This window comes from Tenrec ecaudatus, chromosome 1 (assembly GCF_050624435.1).
Source record: "Tenrec ecaudatus isolate mTenEca1 chromosome 1, mTenEca1.hap1, whole genome shotgun sequence".
Lineage (NCBI taxonomy): Eukaryota > Metazoa > Chordata > Mammalia > Afrosoricida > Tenrecidae > Tenrec > Tenrec ecaudatus.
This window is the reverse complement of record NC_134530.1, coordinates 124,400,496-124,428,349: the sequence shown is the minus strand read 5'-3', so window position 1 is coordinate 124,428,349 and position 27,854 is coordinate 124,400,496. Positions and strand designations below refer to the sequence as shown.

Genomic DNA, 27,854 nt, shown 5'->3' with positions numbered 1-27,854 from the left:
CCAGAGAGGAGGTTATATGTAAATAGACCTCATTTTTAACAGGTGGGTGTTTTAATATTTAATTTGATTAGTTTGTGTGTTAATTAAGAAGGATGGGGAAAGAGTTACCTAGTAGCTAAACGTATAGGTCATCCTGAACAATATAAACGAGATGGAGAGAGTTCAGCTCCAGTTGAAGGGTGACTTCCAAATGACCTGCCCTTAGAAACCAGTCCCACACCACATGTTTCCAAATGTACCCACCAGGAACTTTCAATCATAGTCATTCATTTAAATCAGCATTTTCCAAAGTGGGAGCTACATGCCCTGGGGGGAGGGGGTTCTAGAACAATCGGCAAGAAGTACTATTTTTTTCAAAGGAGGTGGTAGGCCAAATAAGTTTGAACAGAGCAATCTGAGATAGCTCCAGAACACGTATCCAAGAGGAAACTTAATGCTTTCCTCAGAGGCTGTGGTAGAATAGCGAATCAGGAATTGACAAACATAGCTTTTTCCTTAACAAACACATCAGCTGCAACAACAGGCTCAAGAATAACAGTCATGTGAATGGCGAAGGAGCCGGCAGTGTCTCCTGCTGCTGCAGAGTCCCTATGAGTCAGGACTGACTAACAAAGACAACCGCACATGGGGTTGATTTTCAGCAAAACACTTATTTACCAGATGGCTCTCTTCTCTGACCTTGAGTTTCTTCATCTACAACGCGTGGAGACACGTTCCCAATCTCAAAGATTGATTCTAAAAATCAAAGGGCCTGGTGAATGTGCATCAAGCCTAGAAAACATAGTGTTGCATTGACCCCTCCTTAGTACTGAAGGTAGAGTCTACTGGGTGAGAGGAATAATGATATACGTAACCAGGACCAAGTGTTGGGGACATCACTAACCCTACAAGGACAGTTCTGATTTCTTTCAGAAAGTAAAGAAGTCATGTGCTCTCTGTAAGTACTACAGCAGTCTTAAAATCATACTCTTCTTTAACCTTTGTTTCCCTACGAAGTCAGTGGATTACTAATAAATGCCAAAATGTTACTTTCTAAGCCAAACTAGTGTTATGTCACCATCCATTTAAGTTTTTATCAAATCCAGTTCTGTGAGAGTTGATGGTTCTTGAAAAGATGTCTACAATGTATCAAGGGCACAGTCCTTGGACACATTTTCTACATTAATTCTAAATGAAACAAAAATGATTGCCCCTAGAATTGGCACTCTCAGACTTAGTCTCTGACCCGGCTGGCATTGCCCTTCCTACACCAGCAGATATTTTAAAGTCCTCAGAAGGGAAAGGTGTAATCTGTAGTTTTCACCAATATGCAGCTTTCTGGTTGTTTTTACCCATGACTCCATCTGCATGCCTCGCCTGGCACTGAAGTCCTACAGAGTCCGAGACTACCTCTACTACCTCTTATTTTCAGCAAATGTACTTTGTTGAACTCTACTACACGAGACACATTTCAACGAGCATATAGGGAATCAGATTAATACACAGTGCTTTAAATGCAATACGAATTCCCATCATTTGCAGTCAGGCAGTCTTGTACAAACCATGCTTACCCTTGAAGAGCAATGTGCTCCTGGGAGCTTTCAGCCCAGCAGCCACTCAGCATCGCAGCGAAATAACTCGATCTGGCACTTAAAATGGCCCTTAGAGGGAGGGGGAGGGAAAAAAGAACACAGGTAAACATTTATGTACCAGCCACAATGCTATTTCTAAGTGAAACCATTCATCTTTACCCTTTACAACATCATGATAATCCTTTCTCATTTGAGTGCAGTGATAGGTTTATTATAATAAGGCTATTTATACTTAAGCATTTCATTGTTCAATTAAAACATGAACTACCATACCCTTTTTAATCTTTCTAGTTTCTTCTCATAAAGACTTTTTAATAATAACAATTGAGAGTAACTTCATGACCAAGAGAGCAATAAACCACTTAAATAAAGACCCAAAGATGTTACTTAACATCTTGAGGGGATATCCATAAAAAAGAGACTAAGCCTCAAAAAGCCCTGACCTAGTCAGCACTCTCCCTAACTAAACTCGCTCACTCACTGCCAGCAGTGGATTTCGATGCTTGGCGATCCACTAGGAGAGAGCAGAACTGCCCCTCAACGTTTCTAAGACTGTAAACCATTGTGGAACTGACAGCCTCGTCTTTTTCATGTGGAGCTACTGGTGGGTTTGAAGCACCAAAGCACCAACCTGTGGTTAGAAGCCCAAAGCTTAATCCACAGTTTCCTTAGGATGAGAAAAAAAAAATGACGGGAAATATAGTTTCCCCCCCGCCCCCCGCCGGGAAATATAGTTTCTTTTGCATTTTTATTCTGCCTCCTGAGATAAATGTACATTCATTCATTCTGTCATTCAACGGTTGACCGCTAACTTCTATTCTGTGTCAGACACTATTCTAAGTGCTGAGAACACAGCAATAAATGAGATACACAGCGCAATGTTATATCCTAGTTGAGGGGGGGGAGGGGTGCTGGAAGAGAGGCAAGAGAAGAGATAACAAAGTAAATAGATAGGAGCTAGATCAATAATTTAATGTAGTGCTCTACAGATAATAAGACAGGGTGAAGCTATAGAGGAGATGGTAATATGAGAACTGAATTCCTCCAGAATTTAGAAAAGGAGGCTGCTTTATTTATTTGTTATTTAGCTGGTAACCAAAAGGTTGGAGGTACAAGTCTACCCAGAGGTTCCAGGAACAAAAGCCTGGCAAATGACCTCAGAAATCCAGCCACTGAAAACCTGATGGGCACAGTCCACTCTGACACACATGGCTCACCATGATTCAAAAGTGACTTAATAGAAACCGATGAGAAGTAAGTGTATGAGAGCATGCAAATTTCACTGCATGGCTTGTAGAAAACACTTGATGTTTAATTAGGTACCATGCCTTAGATCGAAAAACAATGCTGTAAAAAAGCAGAGCGCACTAAACATCTTTGCCAACTTCTTCATTTTACAGCATGCCAAAAACCATTTACACCTTTTGATTAGATTTAATCACAGCTGACAGTGCTGCTCTGGCTAAGTTGCCCTAATTCCCCCTTGCTGTGGCTTTCGAGCACGGCTATTCAACACTTGCTGGTGCTAGCTGAACTAGATTCACACTACTCCAGGCTGGATAATGGCCTGGATTACTGAGAGAAGCTCTTGAGAGGGAATTTTTCACTTGGACTAATTTTTTTAAGTATTCTTGCTCTGAATAAAAAAAAAAATCCCCATTTTAGTTTCTCATAACTGAATGGTGACTGTAACTGTTGGAGTTGTCAGTGCACCTCATTCCACGGTTTTGCAAGTATTTTAGGAACCATAAGTCTGAAAAGGAAAGTTGGTTTTCTCTTGAGAGTGAGAACAGATCTCACAGGGCTAGTCCTTTCCATGTTGAACTGTGAAGTGCAGTTGACGCCCTACTATCCGCCACAGTGGGGACTGGTAGCTGTTTGGTTAATTAAAGATGACAAGAAACAAAACAGAAAACACCCCAGGAGAGAATATAAAGATGTTTTGGATAAATCATCATTTTACTGTAAGGTTAAAAATGTGCCTTCCTTCTAAATTCTTTTTAAAATATAGGTTTACTGATGGAACCTCTTTCCTGCACAAACTCTACCCATATATACCATCTATGATTTCTGCTCAAATTTCTTTAAAGTTAAAAAGAATTCAAATGCTTTTATGAAGTAATCTGAGCATAAACGACTAGATTTTTTATTGCTTTTATATTGTTTCATTCATAATGAATTCAAAATCCATTTTTTAAAGCACCTCTCCTTTATTTGATCATTCCACCCAGTCACCTTGGTTTCCACTGGAACAATAACTCTTGCTTTCTGTACTTCAGGCATCACTGCCTTTATGCCATTTCATTCATTTCTATCACTAAAATAAAAAATCCAAATAGCACAAACGGCTTTATACTACACCTAAGTGACTTTTGGGAGGCACAAGCCCAATTTCAGTGGGAACAGAAATGGCTAAGCCTACTAGAGAGTAGCCCGCTGGCCTTGTGTCAGCATGCACTAAAGAGACTCCAGGGAGCAGGTTAAGCCGGGCTCAGGTACAAAATCTTCTACACCGGGTTTCCCTCCTGCCCTTCCTTTCTGACACCCAACGCCTTTTGCTTAGCTCCCCATTGCAACCTCCCACCAAAGTCTGTGGAGTGAGGAATTCCACTCTGTTCCCTGTGTTGTCCCCACATCTACTGTGTCATTACTTTAAGACTCGCACGCACACAGGACTGACCATTTTAACACAAATAGGATAGGACATACTTTTATTAGATGGCAATTTGAAGCTTTATGAGAATCATTCATATAATCTTCCTGACAGCCTTATGAACAGCATTGACAAACTTCTATTACAAGCCAGATAGGAGATATTTTAGGTTTGGCCAGTCCTCACTGCAGTCGTCTTTGTTAGGTTGTTTGTGCTGTTGTTTTTTAAATGCAAAATCCATTTAAAATGCAAAATCCTAGCTTGAAAGCCATACAAAAACAGGCCTGCGACCAGATCTGGGCCCAAGTTCATAGGCATCTGCGATGGCAAATACAGCATAGGCAACACTGTGCCTCTTAAAGTACACACTTATGGTAACTAGTATTTATTAAGAGTTTACAATGCAGCAGCCATTTTGGTCAGTGTTTTAGGTGCATTATCTGATCCAATTCTCACAGTCATCTCCTGCCATAAAACCCAAACCTGAACCAAACCCACTGCCTTCAGGTGGATTCTCATTAACATGGGGTTTCTGAGGCTGTAACCCTTTATGGGAGGAGATAGTCCTATCTTTCTTCTGAGGAGTGGCTGGTGGGCTTGAACTGCTAACCCAACGTGCCAAAAGCTTCCTTATCTTGTGGCATCTGAAAACAATAACCTCCCTGCCATCAAGGCAATTCCAACTCCCAGAGACCACAGTGGAGAGCACAGAAGTGCCTTGGCAGGTTTCTGAGACCAGCACTTTACGGTAGTCTTTCTCCCGATCTAGTGGCATAGTCTTATTACTCCATGTACATTCAACCTAAGCCAAAGGCCAAGAAGCAATGCTTAGTATTCCTTTGACAGATACAGAAATCATTACTTGGAGAGATTAAGTCACTTCCGAACAACAAAGTGGTGGGATAGGATCTAAACCTAGAAAGATTGGCTTCTTAATTACTCAGCTCATTGCAGCATCTAAAAAAGCTTTCAGCTGGTGTACCCAAGAGCATATAGTTCATTAGTGGCATGGCCCAGACTAGAACACTGGTCTCCTGACTCATTGCTAATTTACTAAATATTTTGAGAAACCTACATTTTAAAAGAGAGATGCAAGGAAGCTTTAACCTAATGAACGAGTGCCTAATGGCACAATATTAGGGACTTATCACAGAGGTATTCTAATTATGAAAGGCAGAAGTTCAACAAATAAATTATCTTCAAATGTAGCAGATTTGGTACACACGCAAAATGCCAGTATCACTCTAAAGAGCAATGAAGTACATACTAAAACACGAACACACCTTGAAAGCATTAGGCTGCGTGAAATAAGTCAAAGGGACACATACTGTACGAGCCCTTTATACGAACTGTCTGGAATAAGTAAGTAGATAGAAAACAGGGTTTATCAGTGGCTGCCGGGGTTGTGTGTTAGGCCGCTAACTGCAAGGTCAGCAGTTTAAAATCACCCGTGGCTCTGAAGTAGAAAGACAGAGCTTTCTACTCCTGTAAAGAGTTTTCATCTCATGTCGGGTAGTGTAAGATATGACAAAATAATAATAATTTATAAATTATCCAGGGTTCTTGGGTGGGGAGCAGGGAGGGAGGGAAAAAATGAGGAGCTGATACCAGGGGCTCAAGTGGAGAGCAAATGTTTTGAGAATGATGATCGCAGCAGTGTACAAGTGTGCTTGACACAATGGATGTGTGTATGGATTGTGATAAGAGTTGTACGAGCCCCCAATAACATGATTTAAACAAAAAAAGAGTTGTCGTCTCAGAAACTCAGGGGTAGTTCTGCCCTGTCCTATAGGGTCACTGTGAGCTGGCATGAATTGAATGACTGTGAGTTTACCAAGAGGGTGGGGAGGAGATGAAACACTCACTGCTTAGGAAGCACCTAGGTTCTGCTAAGAGTGATGGGGAAATTTGGAAAAGGATGTAAAGATGTTTGTAGAACAGGATGCATGTATAATAAAGTCATTGAATTGTGCATGTAAAAAAAATCTATGTGAAATGGCCAGAAACAAACAGACAAACCCCACACAGGCAAATAAATGAGGCAGTGACCATTTTCCTTCAATTCCCATTCACAAAGACAGATTTCAGTCCACGCAGTAATTGCAGGGCTGACGGTCAGAATGCATATGTAATTTTTCAGGGCAGCCGAGTAAATATGTAGCATTTCGCTATTCCAATTCTCTCATCTTATAAAAGAAAAAAAAATAAAAACCAAGTAAGTTTGTGTGTTAGTCTGGGTTGACTAGAGAAACAAATTCATAGACACTCATATGTAAGAGAGCACTTTATATAAAAGAACAATTACACATTAAGAAAACATTCCAGCCCAGTCCAGATCAAGTCCATAAGTCCAATATTACCCCATATGTTGATACCAATCCATAAATTCCTCTTTAGCCTCATGCAGCCATGCAATGACACTGAATGCTGGAAGATCACAGGCCAATGGGTAGATAGATAGTCTTGTGGATCTCAAAGCTGGCGTGGGTCTCCATATGGCTCCTCCAGCTCCGGGGCACTGGCTCTATCAGCATAGCTCCAAGTGACTTGTCAACCGGAATGTCTCACAGAGAGTGAGCATGTATCTGGCCTCCAGGGAGCTATTATCTCCATTTGTGCCTCCCAAATGGGGTCATCAAGCTGTGACCTGATTGACAGGCTAGACTCCACCCCTTTGCAAGTTGACAGGAAATAGTGTAACTGCCACAGACCACCCCTTGTCAACTTGATACTCATAGACAACTCTTTAGCAATACATAATTTTTAACAAAACAATAATAAAGCCAATTTGTACCTAACAGGATAAAACTAAAAAGCATACAATTCAATATGTGCCAGCCTCATTTAAACATAGTATCTGTAAGTGAACAAAACAAAATATTCTATGCCTAACAATTGCAGTTTAATGAGCACCTACACCTTAATCCTATGACTATATTCCCCACCTCTGAAGGTTTGTAAGCAGCCACTTCATGCCTTTATCTGCCCAATGTTGGGTAACTGATTTCTATATTGCCTACTTACATCAACCCAGGGCCCTGAGGAGACAATCATACTCTTTAATGTGAAAAATCTTTCCAGGTGGAACGTTGTGAGGTCTGTATCCATAAGCAAAGTCAAATCAGTACAGGCCATAAAGTCAACGGCAATAGGCACCTGTTCACAGGCTCAAAAATCTTCTCTTCATCTGGTTGGGTTCTAGTCAAATCAATGTGGGCTGCCTCATTAGCCTTACCAAGGTACCCATTGGTCGCCTCACCTTTAGACCATGAGCAGCGTCACAAATTCTCAACAGCCCTTGATCCCTTGGGCTTGGTCATGAATTTCAGACCAGTCAACCCACTCGTCTTCTTCTCTAGTCCCTAAGAACCAGGTCCATGGGTGTCAGTGGCTAAACTCAACCTGTCTCTTTACTGATGCATTTCTCTTACTTCCACTCAACAAGTGGATCCAGGTGGTCACCTAGCGAGCATTTTAACCTTCCCACAGGATCACTTTATTGTTCAATCCTCAAGTGGAGTTTTTTAAGTGCTCCAAATTTTCTTTTTAGCTTTGGGCACAAACCACTAGTTCAAATTCAAAAAGCCAAACAGTTCCTCTCCCCTTTCAGTACCCCCCTCCCCACCACCTGCAATCTGTTAACAGCCCCTAGGCAAGTGTCTTCATCTTTGAATGTCCTGAGCACTCAAGACACTGGGTGGGGCTTATCTTTTCAAAGCCTTTTTTGCAGGCATGTCCAGAAACCATTTAATGATTCGAATTGTAATGACTGAAGGCAAAGTTTACAAGCTCTCTAATTTCATACTTCCCAATAGTCATTTCTATCAACTATGATATCAATAAAAATCAGCAGACAAAATCAGTATAAACACAGTAAAACTAGAGCCTAAACTCAATTCTTAAAAGTAAAGTCTCATCCTTATCTAACTTATCTTAATCCTTTCTAAATTATTCCATTGATACAAAATATTGCCGTAAGCCTCTGACTGCATTAAACCAGGTCCTTCTGCCAGGCATTTTGATCTTCTGTCAGACATTTTCACTAAGCAGCATAGTTTCCGAAAAACTCAGTGACTTCGATCCCTGAGCTCAAAAAATATATTAACAACATTCATTTTCACCATTTCAAACAGGAATAACCAAACCAACAACCAAACAAAATAATCAAAACTTTAACTTCCCATATTCTTTCCAGAAAACAACATGATAAACTGCATGGCCTTATCGGACCTCTGGCTACACAAAGAAGAAAAACTACCATGAGGCAGAGGTCAAACAAGCATCTACTCTCCATCTTTATGATTTGTTTCTCTAGTACCCCACTCCCAAGGTACTGTAAGGCGTTATTCCGGGTTGACTAGAGAAACAAATTCATAGACATTTATATGTGTTTAAGAAATAACTTTATATCAAAGAGCATTGTACATTAAGAAAACATCCCAGTCCAGTCTGGATCAAGTCCATAAGTCTAATATTACTCCCTATGCCAATATTAGTCCATAAATTCCTCTTTAGACTCACATAGCCATGCAATGATGGCAAATGCAGGAAGATCACAGGTCAGTGGGTACAAAGTCTTGTGGATCCAGTGGTGGTGGAAGCATCTCTAAGTTGGCATGGGTCTCCACGTGGCTCCTCCAGCTCCAGGGCACTGGCTCTATCAGCGTTGTTCCAAGTGGCTTGTCAATAGGAATGTCTCTCAGGGAGTGAGCATATATCTGGCCTCCAGTGAGCTATTATCTCCATTTGTGCCTCACAAATGATATCATCAAGCTTCCACCTGATTGACAGGCTAGACTCCACCCCTTCGCAAGTTGACAGGAGATTGTGTAACTGCCACATTTGCCTATTTACAAAGTGGTTTAGTGGTAGAGTTTAGAGAAAGAAGTGTTTTCATTCCATTTTGGTATCCTTTCCAAAAGCTTAGAAATATTGATCAAATGTGGTAATGAAAAAGGGGTTATCTTAGAATACCTACTATTTGCCCAGACCCTTAAAAATACATTTTTAAAAGTTCTCATTTCAATCCTATGAGGAAAGATATTAGCTCAGTTTTTTAGAAGAGGGGTACCTTGTTTCCATACCAGTTTGAGCACATTAAACTAAAAAAATTAAATGGTTTTTAAGTTGGAGACCTAAATCGAATGTAATTTGGATCATAATCCATGTCCACTATAAGTGCCTGTATCGATCAATATATAATTACATAAAAGTTAAAAATTAAAGTAGCAGTGTCACCAATGGATTTTAGCCACACTTCTAGGAAAGAGTGACATCATTAATTCCTAGAATAAGATTCTTAAACAAGAATTTTTAAAAGAAGTTCTATAATTTAGAGATTTCTGATGTTAGGCATTAGGCACATGAATGTGTGTTTTCTGAACTACTGATATATTTACATTTTCTGGCATGAAAAATGAAATCAGTATGTACCAAACAGAGAGATGCTGGAGTATGGACTTGGACGGCACCTCGGGATTGAGAATTTGCCACTGTAACTCACATAAGGTCAAATCTTGAAATTTACCCTCATGAAATCAACATTCTGATTCATACAAATTCCTTTTTTATTAATATGTGAACAGACTCAACCATAAATGTGAACAAGAATACAAATTTAATGTTCTATATTCCACACCCAGCCCCTAAAACATAGCCAGGCTAGCTCATGGTCAAGAAGTACACAGGCCAAATACAGACACTGAGGAAATACATCAAATGATCACAAAGCCTTGCCTTCCTTGTATGATAAGCAGTAGGCACGGGCTCTTTAAGTAGAACTCTGGTGGGCTGCCCACATGGCTTACAGCAAACTATGGACACAAAATGAAATGAAATTAAGTTTTAAGATGAAACTGTGAGAGTAATGATAAGGGGAAAATGAAAAAGAAGAGAGAGGGGAGGAAAAACAGTAACAGCACACACGCACGCACGCACACACACTATGTATGATCTTGCTATTGAAAACATTCTGATATTTTACTATACTAGTAGAGATTTCACAGGAGTTAGAAAATTATACTGGTGTAAATATATATATATACTCCCAGAGAAAAACATGTATAGTTCATATTGAAAACAGTAAATAGTCTTGTTTGAAATGAGCAATGTACTGCAGCCAATTAGCTGGCAAAACCAGTATGATCTTTGAGAGCACAAACAAGAAGAGTCGAGTACTAGGTTCCTTTATCTAAACCACTGCTAATTTCATGAAAGGCTGTGTTCTCTTGAACCGCGATGATGGAGCTGCTCTTTGCCATTGCTAACAGTCTAATTCTTCTTTTCCAGAGTATCCAAATAACTTTTTTTTAAAGTTCTACCTCTTTTATTGTTGTTCAAAATATACATAGCAAAACATGCACCAATTCAACAGTTTCTAAGTTTCTACGTGTACCATTTACTGAGCTTGACTGTCCAGGTGTGCAGCCATTCTCCACCCCCTTTTCTGGGTTGTTTCTCCTCCATTGACATAAATCACTGCCCCTCAGGTTCCTGTCTAAGCTTTCACATTGCTCTTGGATTTTTGATCCCACACAGTGCTCTTTTAACTGGCTAGACTAAACTATTGTTTGGTTTTAAGATGAATTCAGGGATATTTTTGGTTTAAGGTTTAAAGATTATTTCAGAGCGATAATTTGTTTTAGAGGTTCATCTACCCTAAATGTCTCCAGATAGTTGAGTAGATAAAATTTTATTCTGCATTTTCTCCTTTTTGGTCAGAATTAATTATTCTATGGAATTTGATCAAAATGTTCAGCAACGGTAGCCAGACCCCATCCAGTTCTGTCATGCGGCAAAGGAGGCAGCTGTTCACGCAGGCCCTTAGCCTGGCATTCTACATCGTCCTCCTGTCCCGAGTCTCCTTTTCCCTCTGTTGCTTCAAATGACTAGAGACCAACAGTTGTGCCTGAGGTGGCCCCCTGTAAGTATTTAAGAACCAGGAGGTGGAAGAGGAACATTAAACATGCTATTTATTAGTCAATTACCAGGATGTCCCATGAAATCATGACCCTAAGCCTCCAAACCAAGGAACCAAATCGCATAAGGTGTTTGTTTGTACATAAGAGAAGAACTTCTTATCCCTATCCTATCTGAAACCCAAAGAAAGAGAGGGAAGATAATTATCCGGCTTCCTCAGTTTCCTGGTCCTGATTTTTATCTGTTGTGAAGCCCAGTTGTACTTCTCCCCCTGAGTTCCAGCAGATAATAACTTGTATTTCTTTTTTTCTTCTTCTTCTTTTAAGCAGATTTTCATGACTTGGAATCAACAGAGGGAGCAGGCTTCAATTTAAAATCTGGAATGTTTAAGTAACCCAATTGAAAAACAGAATAATCGTGTTGTTTTTTAAAGTGCTTTGAACTACTAAAATTCCTAATCAATGCTAGTCACGAGTATCATCTATTTTGAATCACAGAATTTGTGCCAAAATGCATCCAGAGAAAATACAAGTCATTCATGCAGAAATAGTCATTCTCAATTCTATAATATTTGTGAAATGAAAAAATGCATTTAGCTAAATCTTCTGTGACAATGGTTTTCAAACCTATTTTAGGCATCAGAGAACATTTTCTTCAAAGGAAGTCTTAGTTGGTGCCCAGTGGAAAGCAGAGATACAGGCAGAAGATCTGCTTGGGCGGAAGCCCGTCTCTGGGAAGGAGGCAGTGCAGTGCATGTGTGAGCTTGCCAGCAGAAAGCCCGGGCAAATGGGCAGCCTCTTCTCATGTCAGAGGCTCCACTGAGGCATCACTGTGGAACTGTGGGACCCCTGTGTCCTGTATGAAATCAGAGCTTGAAAAGCACTGTGCTAGTAAAGACAACATCCTATAATCTATTATTACAATCAAGACATGAAACCAATTACATTTCATCTTACCTGTGAGCTTTAAAACTTTTTCCATCAACATAAATATCAGTATCTGGGCAACAGTGATCCACATAGAGTTTCAATAAATCTTCTCCTAACTCAGATGCAGGTTCCAAGTCATAATTATCTTCCAAAGAGAAAAAAAGAAAAACAAGATGAGACTAAACATTTTAATATTAACAACACAAAAAAATTGTATCCTGATATTAATAAAAGGTTTTTTCCAAACAATTATCTCAATTAACTGTTGTAGGCATGTGTAGCTATGATTGATATATTTAAATGGTAAATTCAAATAAAACAAAAATGTTAAAGTAGCTCTGCTTCCTGTTTTGAAATATATTTCATACTTGCATATTTAAATATAGATAAGTCTTTAAATGTAGGCACGCATTGAACGAGCACTACTGAAATTTTTGCCCTATCTCCAGTCCTCATTATTTGTATAAATAGTGTCTAGTCACTTGAGTCTTTAAGGTGTACAAGTCACTAATTCATGTATTTTATTCTAAAAAGCTGTCATATATACATATATATTTTTCCTTGTAACAATATTTTGAATTCTACACCCTTGGCTAAATTAATGATAATATCAACAGAATTAACATCTGCCTTATAGGTATAATTATCCCCTTGTTATCCAAGAAAATAGTAATAATGTCTCTAAAGTGAGCCAGGGACATAAACACACCACACACATCTGAATAGATTTCGAGCTCACACGTAATCATAACCCTAATCTGAGAACAACTCGTTCTGAGGACATGAGCCTACTCGATACTTGCTCTTAAAAAGAGTCTAGGGTCTTGAAGGTTTGTCTTAAGACAAGTAGCCATCTTAAGTGTGACATTAGTTAAGTCCACATGGAAAATCACTGTATGATTCAAATACTGTAAATAATAAAATGTAAGACTAGCAGAGGGAACGGAAGTAGAGCTTAAATCTGAGCACCCAGTTTGCAGAAGGCTGTGTATGACAGTGAAAGCCCAAAATCCATTTGGTGGGTCACCACCGGGACGAAGCCTCCATTGAATGGGAACGGCCTTGCTGGAGTGCACTGGAGAGTGAACTAATTCACATGCTCTTAGGTTCGCATTTAACACCTTCGAATTTAGTCTCCCTTTTGACTCATTTAAAATTTGTCCTACTCTTTATTATTTTGTTTCTTTCTGATTGAATTTTCCTTCTATTTTATGCTGTTATTGTTGTTGAGTTTTTCTGGTATGTTTTCTTTTACATGAAGTTAAATGTATGGAAATTAACTGGATTGATAGTTTCTTCAGGTTATGGCAGGGGAGGCTTGGGGAAATGAGGAGCTAAAATAATGAGTAAAAGAAAGGAAATGCTCTAAAATTGATTGTGATGAATACAGCACAACTCTTTTAAATATGTGTAACCTATTAAATTGCATGCTTTGTGAATTATGTGTCAATAACACTGTTAAAATTTTAACATTAAGCCTGTGAATAATAAATATAGAGACACATTTTAATATAGGTAATATAACAAAGCTATATACAAAAAATGAAGGCATTTCATGAACAGCTCACTTAGAAAATTTTAAACAATTAAATTAGATATTCTTTTCCAGTACTTAATTCTTTCTTGTCACCTACTTCATATCCACGTGGCTAAGCACAGTGCACGCGCTCACTGAGAATGAAATCAGTGGGCACGTAAAGAGGACTGACTATGGGTTTAGTAATGACACGATGTGGAGAAGTATGGAAAGCAAGTGTTTAAAACATTATCCCTGCTTCAAACAATTCACAATTAGGCCGTGCAAGTGAGATGTATACATGAAACAAAAGAAAACGACCATCCTGAGGTTTTCAAGTTCCGAAACTAGTCAGGATACCTGATGAGGATCAGTCACTGGTGATAGATTCCCAATAATCAAATTTACATGCTTCAAGATTAAACCATGCTTTAAGCTGATAAACCAAAATTGGCTCAAACCTTCAAAAGAGATATGGAATCCGACCATCTCCACCGATAAGACCCTAGTCCAATCCATTACCTTGATTTCTGCAATGACCTCCTGTCTTTCCCTCTAAACCCTTAACAATATACTTTCAACAAAGCACTCAGTAGCATCTTTTTAAGTTGAAATTCACATCACGACCTATTTCAGTTCAAAGCTATCCTATGGCTGGCAGCTCCCCCTCCCCCATTTTTTCGGAGTAAAGGTCAGAGTCCTTAACAACAGCCTGCCAGGCTCACCAGCATCTAGCTCCCTATTCGCTCTCTGACCTCGTTGCCCACGTTTTCCTACTTCTACACTGAAATGTTCCCATCCTCCAATACAGTATGTATGTTCCTATCTGAGGATCTTTGCTCTGCTATTTCTTCTTCCTTAAACACTTTTTTTCCAGATATTTAAATAGCTAACTCCCTCACCTCTTGCAAACTTTTGTTTACAAATCACCCTCTCAACCAATTCCCACTCCACCCCACCCCTCAAATGAATGAATTTCTAACTCCCATCACGAGCATTCCCAAAGTCCTTTTCTTTGTACTGTATTTCCTTTTCTTTTGGCAACATGCCAGCCTACAAAGGCAGATCGGTGATAGCTGGGCATAGGCTTTGAATCAATCTGGGTTTCTTCGATTGAAGACGAGAAGTTTATCAATGAACTACCACGGCTGCCTTGAAAGCCCCTATAATTCACCAGGATTTCTAAGGGTTGGGGGATAGAAGCTCTTGTATCTCTACTCTTGAGTCAGAACAAAGTACTTCAAGCACCTAAAATATGTGCTTCAAGGACAGGGCAGGTGTTTCACACTGACCACACCATTATAGCATGGATTTGTGCCTTATGCTTTCCCCTGGGCCTGGGACCATGGACAACCCATAGTTCAGACACAGAAAAAAACAGAGAAACAGTAGTGCTAGAAGGTTGGTTAGTGGATTAAGAAATCTGTTTATTTTTTAAAAATCTATTTATAAATGTCCTCACTAGATTTAGGTCTTGGAGGACATGTATTATTAATCTTTTCTCTATATAACCTCTACAGATAGCTCAGTGCCTAACATCTATATGTGAATAAAATATGGTTCATTTAAGTCGGAATTCACTTGATGGCAATGGATTTCAGATTTGGGGTTGTGTTATTATTATTTTTTAACTCTTTACTGTGAATTCATTAGAAGCTCACAGAGAAGATCATCGGTTTTATATTCAATAATTCATATACATTTTGTTTCATGTCATTCATTGCCTTCCCCTTAATGTACCATTATTTATCCTACTCCTTCCATGTTCGTTTCCATTCCTCCATATTTCAATATCCTTTTGAAATTAGTTTTTGCATAAAAGCTACGTTGATCTTATATCATTGATTCCAAGGTCTGCATACTTCACCAGTGCTATTTTTCCCCTCATAGACTGGACAATGGTTTGGATGAATTCACAGGGGAGTGAATTCAGTTCCCCAGGTAACGGCTAACTAAGGAATTTTACCAGTCTCTTTAAAACCAGGAGGCCTGAACTCCTTTGTGATTTTGAGTTTTGTTCTACAATTTTCTCCTACTCTAGGCAGGACCTTCTAATGTGATCCCTCTTAGAGCAATTGCAGTGGCGTCCAAGTATTATCTAATTCTTCAGGTCTCAGGGTTATAGAGACTGATGTCTGCAGGGCTCATCAGTCCACTAGATTCATTGTTTCCATGTGTCTTCCAGTTTCCTTCATTCTTCTTTCCGTTGAATGGTGAACAACCAATAGTTGCAGCTCAGATGGCCACGCACAAGCTTTTAAGACTGTTACCATTCACAAAGATGTGGAATACTGTCACTGTGAACTATAACCATGACACCAACTGACTTCAGTGTTCCCCGAAACTATGGTTCTGAACCCCCAGGCTCAGCAACTCATTTCATAAAGGTGTTTGGTTATGTCTAAGAAGTTTTCATAACTTTACCTCCTGTTGCTATCCACAAGGTCAGCAGTTCAAAATGACCAACCACTTCATGGGAGAAATACAAGGATTTACACTCTCATAGAGTTACAGTCTTGGAAACACAGAGAGGCAGTTCTACCCTGTCCTAGAGTCACCATCAACTCGGTGGCAGTGGGCTGGTTTCTGTTTGTTTGTTTGTTTGTTTGGATGCTCTAGCACTTTCATGGATATATTGTAACAAAGGTAAATACACAGAAACAGATAGTCTCTGTTAAACCTACACAGATTCCTTCCACATATATTCTTCTGCTGTCCCTCCCACACCTGTTCAGCCTGGGTCTATATTCATGCATCTACTTGTAGACGGTCACCATCACAGGGTAGTGTATTTTCTATAGCTTACCACCTTTAAAATTTTTAATATGTTTATGATTTACTCTCTGTCTCCAGCCCCCTCTCTAATACCTGGAACTAGAATGCAAGCTCCCAGAGGACTAGAAATCCATTTCAGTCATCGAAGGATCTAGAACAGTGTCCGGCACACACTCGATTCTAAATAAATATCTGTTGAATAAATGAAAGTATTGAGAATAAAAGTGTTTGAAGGAAAAACATAAAACTCTAACCAGAATTAGGCAGGTAGGGGTAGATATGAGGGGTGAGAAATTTTGAAATACAGAAATTGGAAAATAAAGAGATGAATTTAAGGGTATTTGTGAGATAAATCAGTAAATCTGGGCATCAACATGGTATGAAGGATATAAGAGAGGAAATGAGTAGAAAGAGGGTGAATGAACAAATGGCTACAGGGCTTAAGAGAAGAAAAAGTTTGGCGAGAAGGATAATGAGGTCAATGTAGAACAAACAAATTTTATATATTTAAGGCATGTTTAAGGAGCCTGGTGGTGTAGCGGTTATGAGTCGGGCTGCGATCAGCAAGATCATCAGTTTGAAACCACAGGCAGTCTGTCAGAGAAAGACGGGGTTTACTACTCCCATAAAGAGTTACAGTCTTAGAGACCCACTGCGTTGCTGTGAGTCAGCATCTGCTCCATGACATGGAGTGAGTGGGTGAAGGCATGTTTAAGCAGATGTCTAGTCAGTAGGGGAAAAAGAGGATAGTTCCAATTATTTCAGAAACAGAGAGAGGAGCCAGTGAAGAAGGCTGAAGAGTGAGGACAAGGAAAATCCGGAGGAACTAGAGGAGTTTCAGGGAAGGCAGCATTGACAATATGCAAAACGGGCTGGAAGATATGGGCACGAAGTATACTGGCATTAATCTGGCACCTGGAGCATGAGTGGTGAACACAACAGCTTTCCCTGGAATTCAGAGTAAGCAGTCTGATGAGCAGTTGAATTCACAACCATCCAGCCTCTTGAACGAACTGTGGCGGGGGCATGGCAGCGCTCTAAAGAGAGGCAGGAAAAACAGGCACCAAACACTAGCGCTGCCAATTGCTTTGTGTGGCCCAGGGAGGGTCTCTGAATCTTAGAGTCCTCATCTATAAAATCAGTCTGGGACAGCTTTCCTCCAAGGCTTATTTGAGAGAAAATGAGATAAAAATATATAACTAGATTTATCTCAGAATCTAACATGTGTGTTCATTCATTTGCCTTAAGGAGACACTAGGAATATAATATAAAAGGAATCAAACTGATCTTTAAAATCAAGTTAGTTGTTATTATTGTTGTTATACTAAACAACAATAATAAGATCCCTAAGGCACTTTCATATGTAGTTAATTTTGCTGTAATACTTCTTATGAAAACATGAATTAGATCCAATACAAGCAACAACAGAAAGCAAACAAACAAAAAACCTTGCCCTACAGACATTTTCAACTCACAGTGACCCTAAATAAGGTCTCCAGGATTGTACATCTGCAGGGAAGCAGGCAGGCTCATCTTTCTGCCATGGAGTGACTGGTGGGCTTAAACTGGACCTTGCACTTGGCAGCCCAACCCTTACCTGATAGCACCACCAGGTCTCATTAGGGAACAATTTGAGCATAATATAGATTTTGCTTTTGGTTATGTGTAATTCCATGTATGGGAAACACCAGGTTAATGCAGGAAAATGTGCCCATCTGAACCAAGTCACCTGAGAATACACAAAATACGTGCGCACACCCCCCCCCCCCCCCTTTCAAACATCATGCAGATACCTAGGTTCACAGCATGTGTAACGAGCTGCACCCATTCACATCTGACGTTATAAATTTCCATCTGATTTCCGATAGCCAGCAGTGGGGAGACCATTTTCTGTGAGTATTTTTGTATTTCTGAGCAGAGCACTGGCAAACCTGGTGAAGGATAACTGAACAGCAGGCATGCTAGGGGAGGCAGGGACACTATCCTGCTCCGGAAATACTCAAGCACCTCCCTTAGAGCCATTTCCTCACATTACAAGGTGGGGAGATTGAGACTTAACTCTCCTCCAGAGACAATTCCTTCTCTTTCCAAAGCAAAGTAGGGGGATGATGGGCAGATATGTCAGCAGCTTTAACAAGATTGAGAGTCTCCTAATTTAGGGATTTCTCTACTACAGTGAGGACTGCTGGTGAAACACGAAGTTAAGCATTGGACTGTTAATCACAAGGTTGATGTTTTAAACCCACTACCTGCTCCGAGGGAGAAAGACGAGGCTGTGTGCTCCGATAAAGATTTAGTTCAGAAACCCAAAGGAGAAGTTCTAGAGTCTCTAATAGTGGAATCAACTCGATGGCAGTTACGTTTGGTCTTAGTTCTCTTGCCAGCGTGCAAGCCGCCTGCACATGCACGGCAATACCAGCCCTCACTGCATGGCCTCAGCACCTTGCAAAGCGAGGTTATGAGAGGCTGTTTCCTGATCTAGAAGCCTTGTGTTTCTGATAAGAATATCTATTGTTGTTAGTCAAGTCGGTTGTAACTCAGCGTGACGCTGTGTGCAACAGAATGAAACACTATCTGTCCTCCGCCATCCTCAACATACTGGGTCAATCTATCCTGCGTCAGTCTTCCTCATTTCAATGATGATCTATTTTACTAAGCAAGAGTCCTTTCCCAGGGACTGGTCCTTCCTACCAACGTGTTGAAATACGTGAGTCAAAGTCTTTGCTTCGAAAGAGCTCTCTATTAGATGTATATTTTTATCTATATACTTATACACTTCCTTCTACCAATTCACACACTACTATTCTTCCAATGCCCACTTCCATAAGCTAGGCTTTTTCCAGATAAAGCCCCATACTGACTGTACAATTTATGTCTGTAACTATTTAACATATGTAAAACTATGTTACCTTGGTTCGTGTCTTATTACATGTCATGACAAAGTTTTCACATACTGGTGATTTGTGCTGCATGGTGATTTTTTTGTTTAGGAATGCATATATGTTCAGGGCTTAAAAGATGGTTGGGAAAATGTAATTAAAAAATAAACAAAAAAGATGGTGGAAAATTTTAATTCCTTTTCCCCACAAAATGAAACCATACTATGTTTTAACAGAACAGACTCTAAATGGTCTGCTGAAGCCTCTCTACAGGTGTAGATTACAAAAAGGGCTGATAACATGTGGAAGCTTAAATGGTTAAAAACAGAAGTGAGAATCTTACATGGATTTATTCATAATAACCCCATTTCCAATTACGTGGGGAAACCTGGAGTTGACTATACTAGCGTTTCTGTTTTCCCATGCTTATAGAAAAATAAACAAGTAGAGCAGGATTACGAAGTGTGCTTTCTAACAACTATCACTACATAATTACTTTCATGGCTGTAAAGTGTTATAAAAGCCCATTACAAAATAGCTCCCCTGTAGATATTAAACTGTTCTCTCTAATATTGCTATCCTCTGAAACGTTACTCTTCAGAAGGGAACGGTCATGTAATTTTTTACCTAAGAATTCTATAGATGATCTTCCATCGTTATCCATACATTTTTCAAGATTTAAGTCGGGCTTCTTTGGTGGTAACCCACTCTCCAGTATCTTTTTCATAAGAAGTTCCTCTTCATACTTCATGTGTCTGTTTGATGAATACACACTCCTAGAAGGTAAAATGTAATATACATAATTAAAATACAACACTGATGATTTCTAAAAACAACACTCCCAACATGCTGCTGTCATGTATTAAAATTCCATACTACCAAAACTTTTTAAACCCAGTACTAATTGGGAAAAAGTCAACTCGAAATGCCTGAAAAACTGAAAAGTAGCCTACAAATGATCTAATGTTAAAACATAATAAGTTATGTTAATGTTATAAGTTTATAAAATGAATATTTAGATATCCTAGGTGAAAAGGACAAAGAAATAAACAGAGTAACAAAAATGATGCAAGAAGAAATTGAATATCTCGTCTTTTAACAGGTGATGAGATTGAACCCACAGTCCAAAAAACCTCCAAAAACAAAAGTCCACAATCAATGGGCTTCATTGTTAAATTCTAACAAATATTTACAGAAAGATTAAAATCAATATTCTCACCCTCTTGGAAACAAATACACAGGTGGAGGGAGTCTCTTCTAACTCAGCCTGTGAGGCTAGCATTCCAGTGACACGAAAGCCAGATGAAGATAACACATGGGGGCGGAGGGGGGACAACTATAGATCAATATCCCTTTATGAATATACACGTGAAAATCTTTAAAATAGTAACAAGCCAAGTCCAACAAATTAAAAGGATTCTGCACCATGACCCAGCAATATGAGGCTGGGCACACAGGAAAATCAACCAACATGATATAGCATATTAATAGAATGCAAGAAAAGAGCCACATGATCAACTTAACTAATGCAGAAAGGGCATTTGACAAATTCTAATACCCTTTCATGATTAAAAACAAATAAAACCAAGAAATCAGGTGTATAAGAACAACTCAACATGGCAAAAAGCATTTATAAAAAACACGTAGCTTTTATCACACTCAGTGAAGAACACTGAAAGCTTTCCCCCGAGGATGAGGAACAAGGATACCGGTCTTCATCTCTGTGAGTACTGTGTGGATGTTCTCGACAAAGCAGAAGAAATCAAAGGCATATAAATCAGAAAGAAGGAAGTAAAATCCCTTCTTTTCTTTTTTTAGATCATTTTATTGGGTATTCAGACAACTCTTATCACAATCCACACATCAACGGAAGCAGGCATGTTTGTACACGTCACCCTCATTCTCTTCTAGACACTTTCTGTTGAGCCCTTGGTGCCAGCTCTTTGTTGCTAGGTGCTACTGAGTGGGTCCCGACTTTTGGCCACCCTAGGAACAGAAGAACGAAGCAACACTGAGTCCTGCCTCATCCTCACCGGTCTTCTTACGATTGAGTCCATTGTTGCAGACACTGGGTCAATCCAGTTTGGTGGGGATCTTCCTCTTTTTCTGTGCTCCTCCACTGTACCAAACATGATGTCCTTTGCCAGGCACTGGTCTCTCCTGACAACATGTCCGAAGTCCATGACACACAGTCTCTCTAGCCTTGCCTCTAAGGAGCATGCTGCCCGTACTTCTTCCAAGACAGATTTGTAGGCTCTTTTGGTAGTCCAGGGTACTTCCAATATACTTCACCTACACCATAATCCAAATGCATCTATTCTTCTAAAGTCTTCCTTACTCAATGTCTAACTTTCATATGCATATGGGGCCACTGAAGATACCATGGCCGAGTCCTTCAAGTGACACCCTTTTAACACCCTTCCTTACCTTCATCACTTTCAAGAGGTCTTGTGCAGATTTATCTAGTGCAGGGGTTCTCAACCTTCCTAACCTTCCATCCAGTTCCTCAGGTTATAGTGACCCCAACCATCAAATTATTTTCATTGATACTTCCTAACTGTCATTTTGCTACTGTTATGAATTGGGTGATCCCTGTGAAAGGGTTGTTTGAACCCCAAAGGGGTGGTGACCCACAGGTTAAGAACTGCTGGTTTAATGCAATGTGTCATTTGACCTCTTGACTGTGGCTTTCATGAGCACTGATTGTAGATCCAAGCAAGATGAAATCCCTGACACTTCAATCTTTTCTGTTTATCACGATGTTGTCTATTGGCCCAGTTATGAAGATTTTGGCTTCCTTTACACTGAGTTGTAATCCATACTGAAGGGTGCAGTCCTTGATCCTCATGAGTGAATGCTTCAAGTCCTCTCACTTTTAGCCAGCATGGTTGTGTCATGTAAATATTGCAGGTTGTTAATAAGCCTTCCTCCAGTCCAACTACCATAGATGATCAAGAATCAATGGTACTGAGGAAAGATATACAAGCTGTACTGATGGTAGAAGGCAAAAACGAAGCTCAAGGAATTGATGGGATACCCACTGAAATGCTTCAACAAACTCATGAGACTCTGGAAATACTCATTTATGCCAGCAAATTTGGAAATACATGTACCTGGTCAACTGATTGGAAGAGATTCATCCACCTTTGTACCCATTCCAAAGAAAGGTGACCCAACAGCATGCACAAATGATACAAAAATACCATTGATATTACACACAAGTAAAATGTTGTTGAAGATCCAACAATGGTTGCAAGAGTACACTGATTGGGAGCTGCCAGGAAATCAGGCCAGATTCAGAAGAGGTGGAACAAGGGACATCATTACTGACATCTGATGGGTCTTGGCTGAAAGCAAAGAACACCAGAAAGATGGTTCCTTGTGTTTTACTGACTACGCAAAGGCATCGACTGTGTGGACCACAATGAACCATGGAGAGCCTTGAGCAGAATGGGAATTCCAGAAGACTGCATTGTGCTCATGCACAACCTGCTCATGGATCAAGAGGCAGTTGTCTGAACAGAAAGAACCAGGGAATACTGCTTGGCTTCTGATCAGAAAGGAGGTGTGTCGGGGTAGTAGTCTCTCGTCACACTTAATCAATGAGTATGTGGGACAAAGCATCAGAGAAGCTGCAGGTTCGGTAAACAGTACAGACAATAGCAAGAATTTACCAGAACACTACTAGAGTTAGTAAGGAATTCAACAAAACTGCAGAGGCAAGGTCAGCGCACACACAAGAACCAGTCATTTTTCTGTACAGCAGCAATGAAGAGTCTGAAAGAGCAATCAAGAAAACAACCTTAACTATATTCTTATCTAAAACAGTAAATACCTGGGGATAAATTTAACCAGGGAGGTAAAAGATTGATACACTGGAAATCCTAAAATATTGCTGAAAGAAATCAAAGAAGACCTAAATAAATCAAAAGACATTCTACATCCATGGATTAGGAAGTTTAATATTGCTAGGTTGTAAATACGGTCTAAAGCAGCAGTTCTCCACCTGTCGGTTGCGACCCCTTTCACAGGGGTCGCCCGATTCATAACAGTAGCAAAATTACAGTGATAAAGAAGCAAAAAAAATAACATCATGGTTGGGGGTCATGAAACATGAGGAACTCTATTAAAGGGTCACGGCATTAGGAAGGCTGAGAACCACTGATCTAAAGCAATAACATTAAAAACAGATCAAACAAAATTCCAACAACTTTTTTCAAAGAAATGGAAAAGTAAAATTTCAAACTCACAAGGAACTGCCAGGAGCCCTGAGCAACCACAATAATACCCAGAACATTTTCTAAACTACTGAAACACAAGAACTGAAAGAATAAAGCAACCCAATTGAAAAATGGGCAAAGAAATAGGAATTTCTATAGATATGTAGGGGTACTAAAAATGAGAGCTATGAATTTAAATTTTTTTACAAAACAACATTATCACCTTCAAAGTACTCTCCATTATACTTAATGCATTAGTCAAATCTGCGATTCCATGCTTGGCAACACTTTTCAAACTCATTTGTTTGGCTGACAGCACCTCCCTGATTTTTGTCTTCACCTCTTCTATATCCACCAATTGCTGTCCTTTCATGGCCCTCTTCATTCTTGGAAACAAAAAGAAGTTGCAGGGAACAATGTCAGGTAAACAAGGTGTGGGGCAAGAGAGGCCTGCTGTTATTTGCCCAAAACTGGCATACTGAGATGGTTGTATGAGCAGGTGCAGTGTGATGGTGCCCAAACCAGTCCTGCATCTGTCATAAATCAGGCCTTTTTTCTTGCACACTTTTAGGCAATCTTTGGAGAACCTCTAAAAAGAAAGTTTGATTAAAAGTCTCCCCTGGTGGTATGAACTCCACTATGCCCCTCACATCAAAGAAACAAATGAGCATCGTCTTGATCTTTGACTTCACTTGATGAGCTTTTTGGGGACAAGGTGATGATGGCATCTTCTGCTGGCTTGACTGATGTTTGCTTTAACAGGTGGTAAGAATAGCGTCCTCCCATACCCCAACACACCCCCTCCCAAACCCCCCCCCCCAAAAAGAATAGCAGCATGGCTCATCACCAGGAGTGACCTTGGACAAAGTCTGGGTTGCTTTGGAGCTGTGTTTTTCAAAGCACAGCTCTTTTTGCTGCCCAGTCAGAACTTGAGGCACAAACTTCGTGGCAAACCTTCACATTCCCAAATCTTCCATTAAAATTCACTGAACCGAGCTCCAAGATGGTCCTGATAACTTCCCCAGCTCTTCAATGGTCTGTTGTCAGCCTTTGAGCACAAGTGCACGGCTTTGTTAACATTTTCATCTGTTGGGGAAGTTGACGGATGTCCACAATGAGGTTTGTCATCAATTGACTGACATTCCACCGTTTATGAAATGAGAAAACCACTCGTAAACTTGAGTTTTTCCCATAGTGATAACCTTGTAAGCTGTTTCAACATCAAGCTGTGTTTCCTGAGCGGGAAACAAAACTTCCCAGCTGCAGGCTGTTCTCTTAAATTGGTCATCACAAAAAAAGAGGTTCTAGCGAAACTGCTTTTCCAAAAAAAATTCACTGTGACCAGAGAGAACCTTCCCAAGCGATGCCACTGGGTGCACTATCTCAGAGCAAATTGCTAGATGCTCACCTAGCAGGAACAATTCGTGCTATGAAAGCTCCACCCAGGGGAGCATTTTCTGTTTTGGGGGGTGTACCCCCTTGTATGTTGTTGTTACAGATGGTTAATGAGCACATTAAAATACACACACACACATCACTGTAGTTAGATGCTGTGGTTATCAGTGCCATAAAGTCAGCTCTGACTCACAGCCACTCAAAACTGTTCATGTGCCTTACTGCTCATCATCCGTATGTCTAAGCCCATTGTTGCAGCCACTGTGCCAACCCATCTCCTTGGGGATCTTGCTCTTTTTCACTGACCTACTTTACCAAGCATGATGCCCTTTTCAAGGACAGCCCATGGTGGCGTAGTGGGTATGCATTGGGCTACTACTAACCATAAGGTCAGCAATTCAAATCCACCAGCTTCTCCTCAGGAGAAAGACAAGGCTTTCGACTCTCAGAAAGTTATAGTCTTGGAAAGTCACTGGGGGAGGGTAGTTCTACCCTGTCCTATAAGGTCTCTATGAAATTTTTCCAACAGAATATGTCAATATTGCAACTCAAGGCTTGATTTTTTAAATTCATTTCTTTTAGCTTGAGATATGCTAAGCAAGTTTTTAAACTTTTTTCCAATATAATATGTATTTACTTAGCTTTTTTCAACTATAAATTACAATAACTTGTACACCTGTAATAATTCTTCTTAATGTATTCTTCAACTACAGATTAAGCAAACACAGCATAGGTGAGCTTATAACAAATCATAGTCTTTCTTAGTGTAATTTTCAAAAGAGTGAAAAAATCCTGGGCCCACCACACCTTGGAATATCATGTATCCATAAAAATATTCAGCCATTTTCCAGTTATTCAGGGAGGCCCATGCATGAGAGGCCAAGCAGAGAACATTGCAGTTCCTCTTTGAAATATCCCAGCTTGGCCAATGGCATCTCTTTTCTCAACTGCATAACTTTCCAAAACATGATCAACATCCTGCTGTTTTACCAGTCCTTGCTGAATGTATCGAATGCAAGTTAAGAGTTACACTTAGGAGCGCTCCTGTTAGCACAAAAAGGAGAAATGTAGTAATACTTGATTGTGTGTTTATAGGACTGACTCTCCCAGAGAGAGCACATATTTTTTTCAGTCCTCCACATTCAACTGCCAAAGCTCTCACAAATCAAACAGGCTGCAACCCCACTGGCTTATTGCTTTCCACAGCCTTGAGAAACAGCTGAAACCAAGTCACTGTTTAAAAAAAAATTAAGCATTTTATTAAGGACTCTTACAGCTCTTGTAATAACCCATACATCAATTATGTCAAGCACATTTGTACATATGTGGCCATCACTATTTTCTACATATTAATTTTCTATTAGCCCTTGGTGTCAGCTCCTCGTCCTTTGCCGCCCCCTCACAGGCCCAACTCCCTTTTTGAGAATGTTAAACATGGAAATAAATCTTCCTGATAGAATTTGTCTAAGAAAGGGCAAGTTCTGCCCATTGTCTGCTCATCCTTCCAAGGTCTAAATCCATTATACACACACCAGTCGGCCTCTTTGCAGTCGTTTACTTGGCGGTGTCAGACTGAGATCCTGATGACTGCCGCCCATAAATAACACTGCTTATACTTTTATTTCCTGCATGCCCCCTTTTAGTTGTTAATTTTTATTTATTTTTTGTTTTCTGTAAAGCTCCTGTTATAAGCATGTATTTATATAAAAGTTGTTATAAGTAATTTTATTTATCTATTTATTTATTTTGGTAACTGCTATTTTAGTAGCTGTTTTGAGGATCAGTACAGAGAAATGATAAAGTTCATACATAATTCTGTTTGTTTGTTTGGGGTGCCACTGGCTGTATTTCTGGTGTCTGGGGCTGGAAAGGGGTGCAAGGATGAGCAGTTTGACCACCTTGCTGCCACCGGCTGAGGATGTCCTTGGACTCACCTCGGGGTCCACAGCCAAGAGAAGACAAGAGCTCTGCTCCGGATCTCCGGCCTGCTGAGTCGCTTCCCACCTGGCAGAGGTATTGTGTGACGATGTTGGAGAACTGGGCAACACAAGTGTCTCCAGTGCTGCTATTTCAGCTTCAAGTGTGTCAATTTCCCCTTGTGTTTCCTTTCGCTGTCTTTCTGCTGTTGCCTGCTTGACGTTTGCTCCTCTCACCATCTGAGGAGGTTCCTCGAAAAGACTAGCTGTGAGTTCCTCCACGTCCCGTCCAAGTGGATCTCGTACTTTAGAAAGTCTGTCACATTCTTCATCCTGGAACTTCAGTTCCTTCTGAGCTTTGGTGAATTCTTCTTTTAGTCTTTCATACCGCTTTTCTCTGACTTCCACAACAGATGGGCACGGTAAATGGGACAGTACTCAGCCCCAAAATATCATCCTGTCATCACAGCTTCTATCACTGTGGCACCCTGTAAACACTTCCCCTCTGCGTTAGTTGTTCTTTCTCGTAGCTAATTTTGTTAACCCGTCATGACTTCAGAGGTAGAACAAGATGCTGGTCTGTACCATGGATGCTGATACCAGATGATTCTGCAGAGTGTACACGTCTGGGGGATGAATACACAGGCTGTGTAGGGAGGTAAGAAACAGCCAATGCATTCGCCTGGATAGGGGCTGAGCACAGAGGTGAAGGATGAGGTCAGTAGATGACTCTTCATGAGGTAGTCTGCTCTTGGGTTCCAGCTTCTTACACACTAAGGAGGTCTGGAGAAGTGGGTGAAGCAAGGTTTACTTCATGGAAACCTCCCAAGGGGGCATTAGCCATAGCAAAGGGTTCATCATAAGATAACAGAGCACACCGCGGTCACTGCCTGTGCTCAGAGATGTACAGAGCTGCAGAGAGTGCACCCTAAGGCAACTGGGGGCGACGGGAGACAGCCACCTAGCCCTGTGACTCTGTTTTGGTGGGCTCACTGCTCTATTTTACTTTTCTAACTCCAAGTCTTAGCATATTTCATTGTAATACTTTCCATTTTTCTTAAGCTTCCCTTTGAAATTCTCTG

The 27,854-nt window shown here is 40.2% G+C and overlaps 1 protein-coding gene and 2 pseudogenes across 2 annotated transcripts in view; all 3 read right to left on the bottom strand.

Moving 5' to 3' along the window:
- Window positions 1-27,854, bottom strand: part of BTBD8 (BTB domain containing 8) — a 99,799-nt gene that overhangs the window by 47,958 nt on the left and 23,987 nt on the right. For both annotated transcript variants that reach the window (XM_075558397.1, XM_075558389.1), the window contains exons 3-5: window positions 19,869-20,017; window positions 12,099-12,216; window positions 1,551-1,640 (exon numbers count right to left, since the gene is read on the bottom strand). In XM_075558397.1, coding sequence (XP_075414512.1) covers window positions 1,551-1,640; window positions 12,099-12,216; window positions 19,869-20,017 — 357 coding nt within the window. The remainder of the gene's footprint in view (window positions 1-1,550; window positions 1,641-12,098; window positions 12,217-19,868; window positions 20,018-27,854) is intronic.
- LOC142429128 (rab-3A-interacting protein-like) lies at window positions 25,708-26,454 on the bottom strand (annotated as a pseudogene).
- LOC142429119 (rab-3A-interacting protein pseudogene) lies at window positions 26,590-27,616 on the bottom strand (annotated as a pseudogene).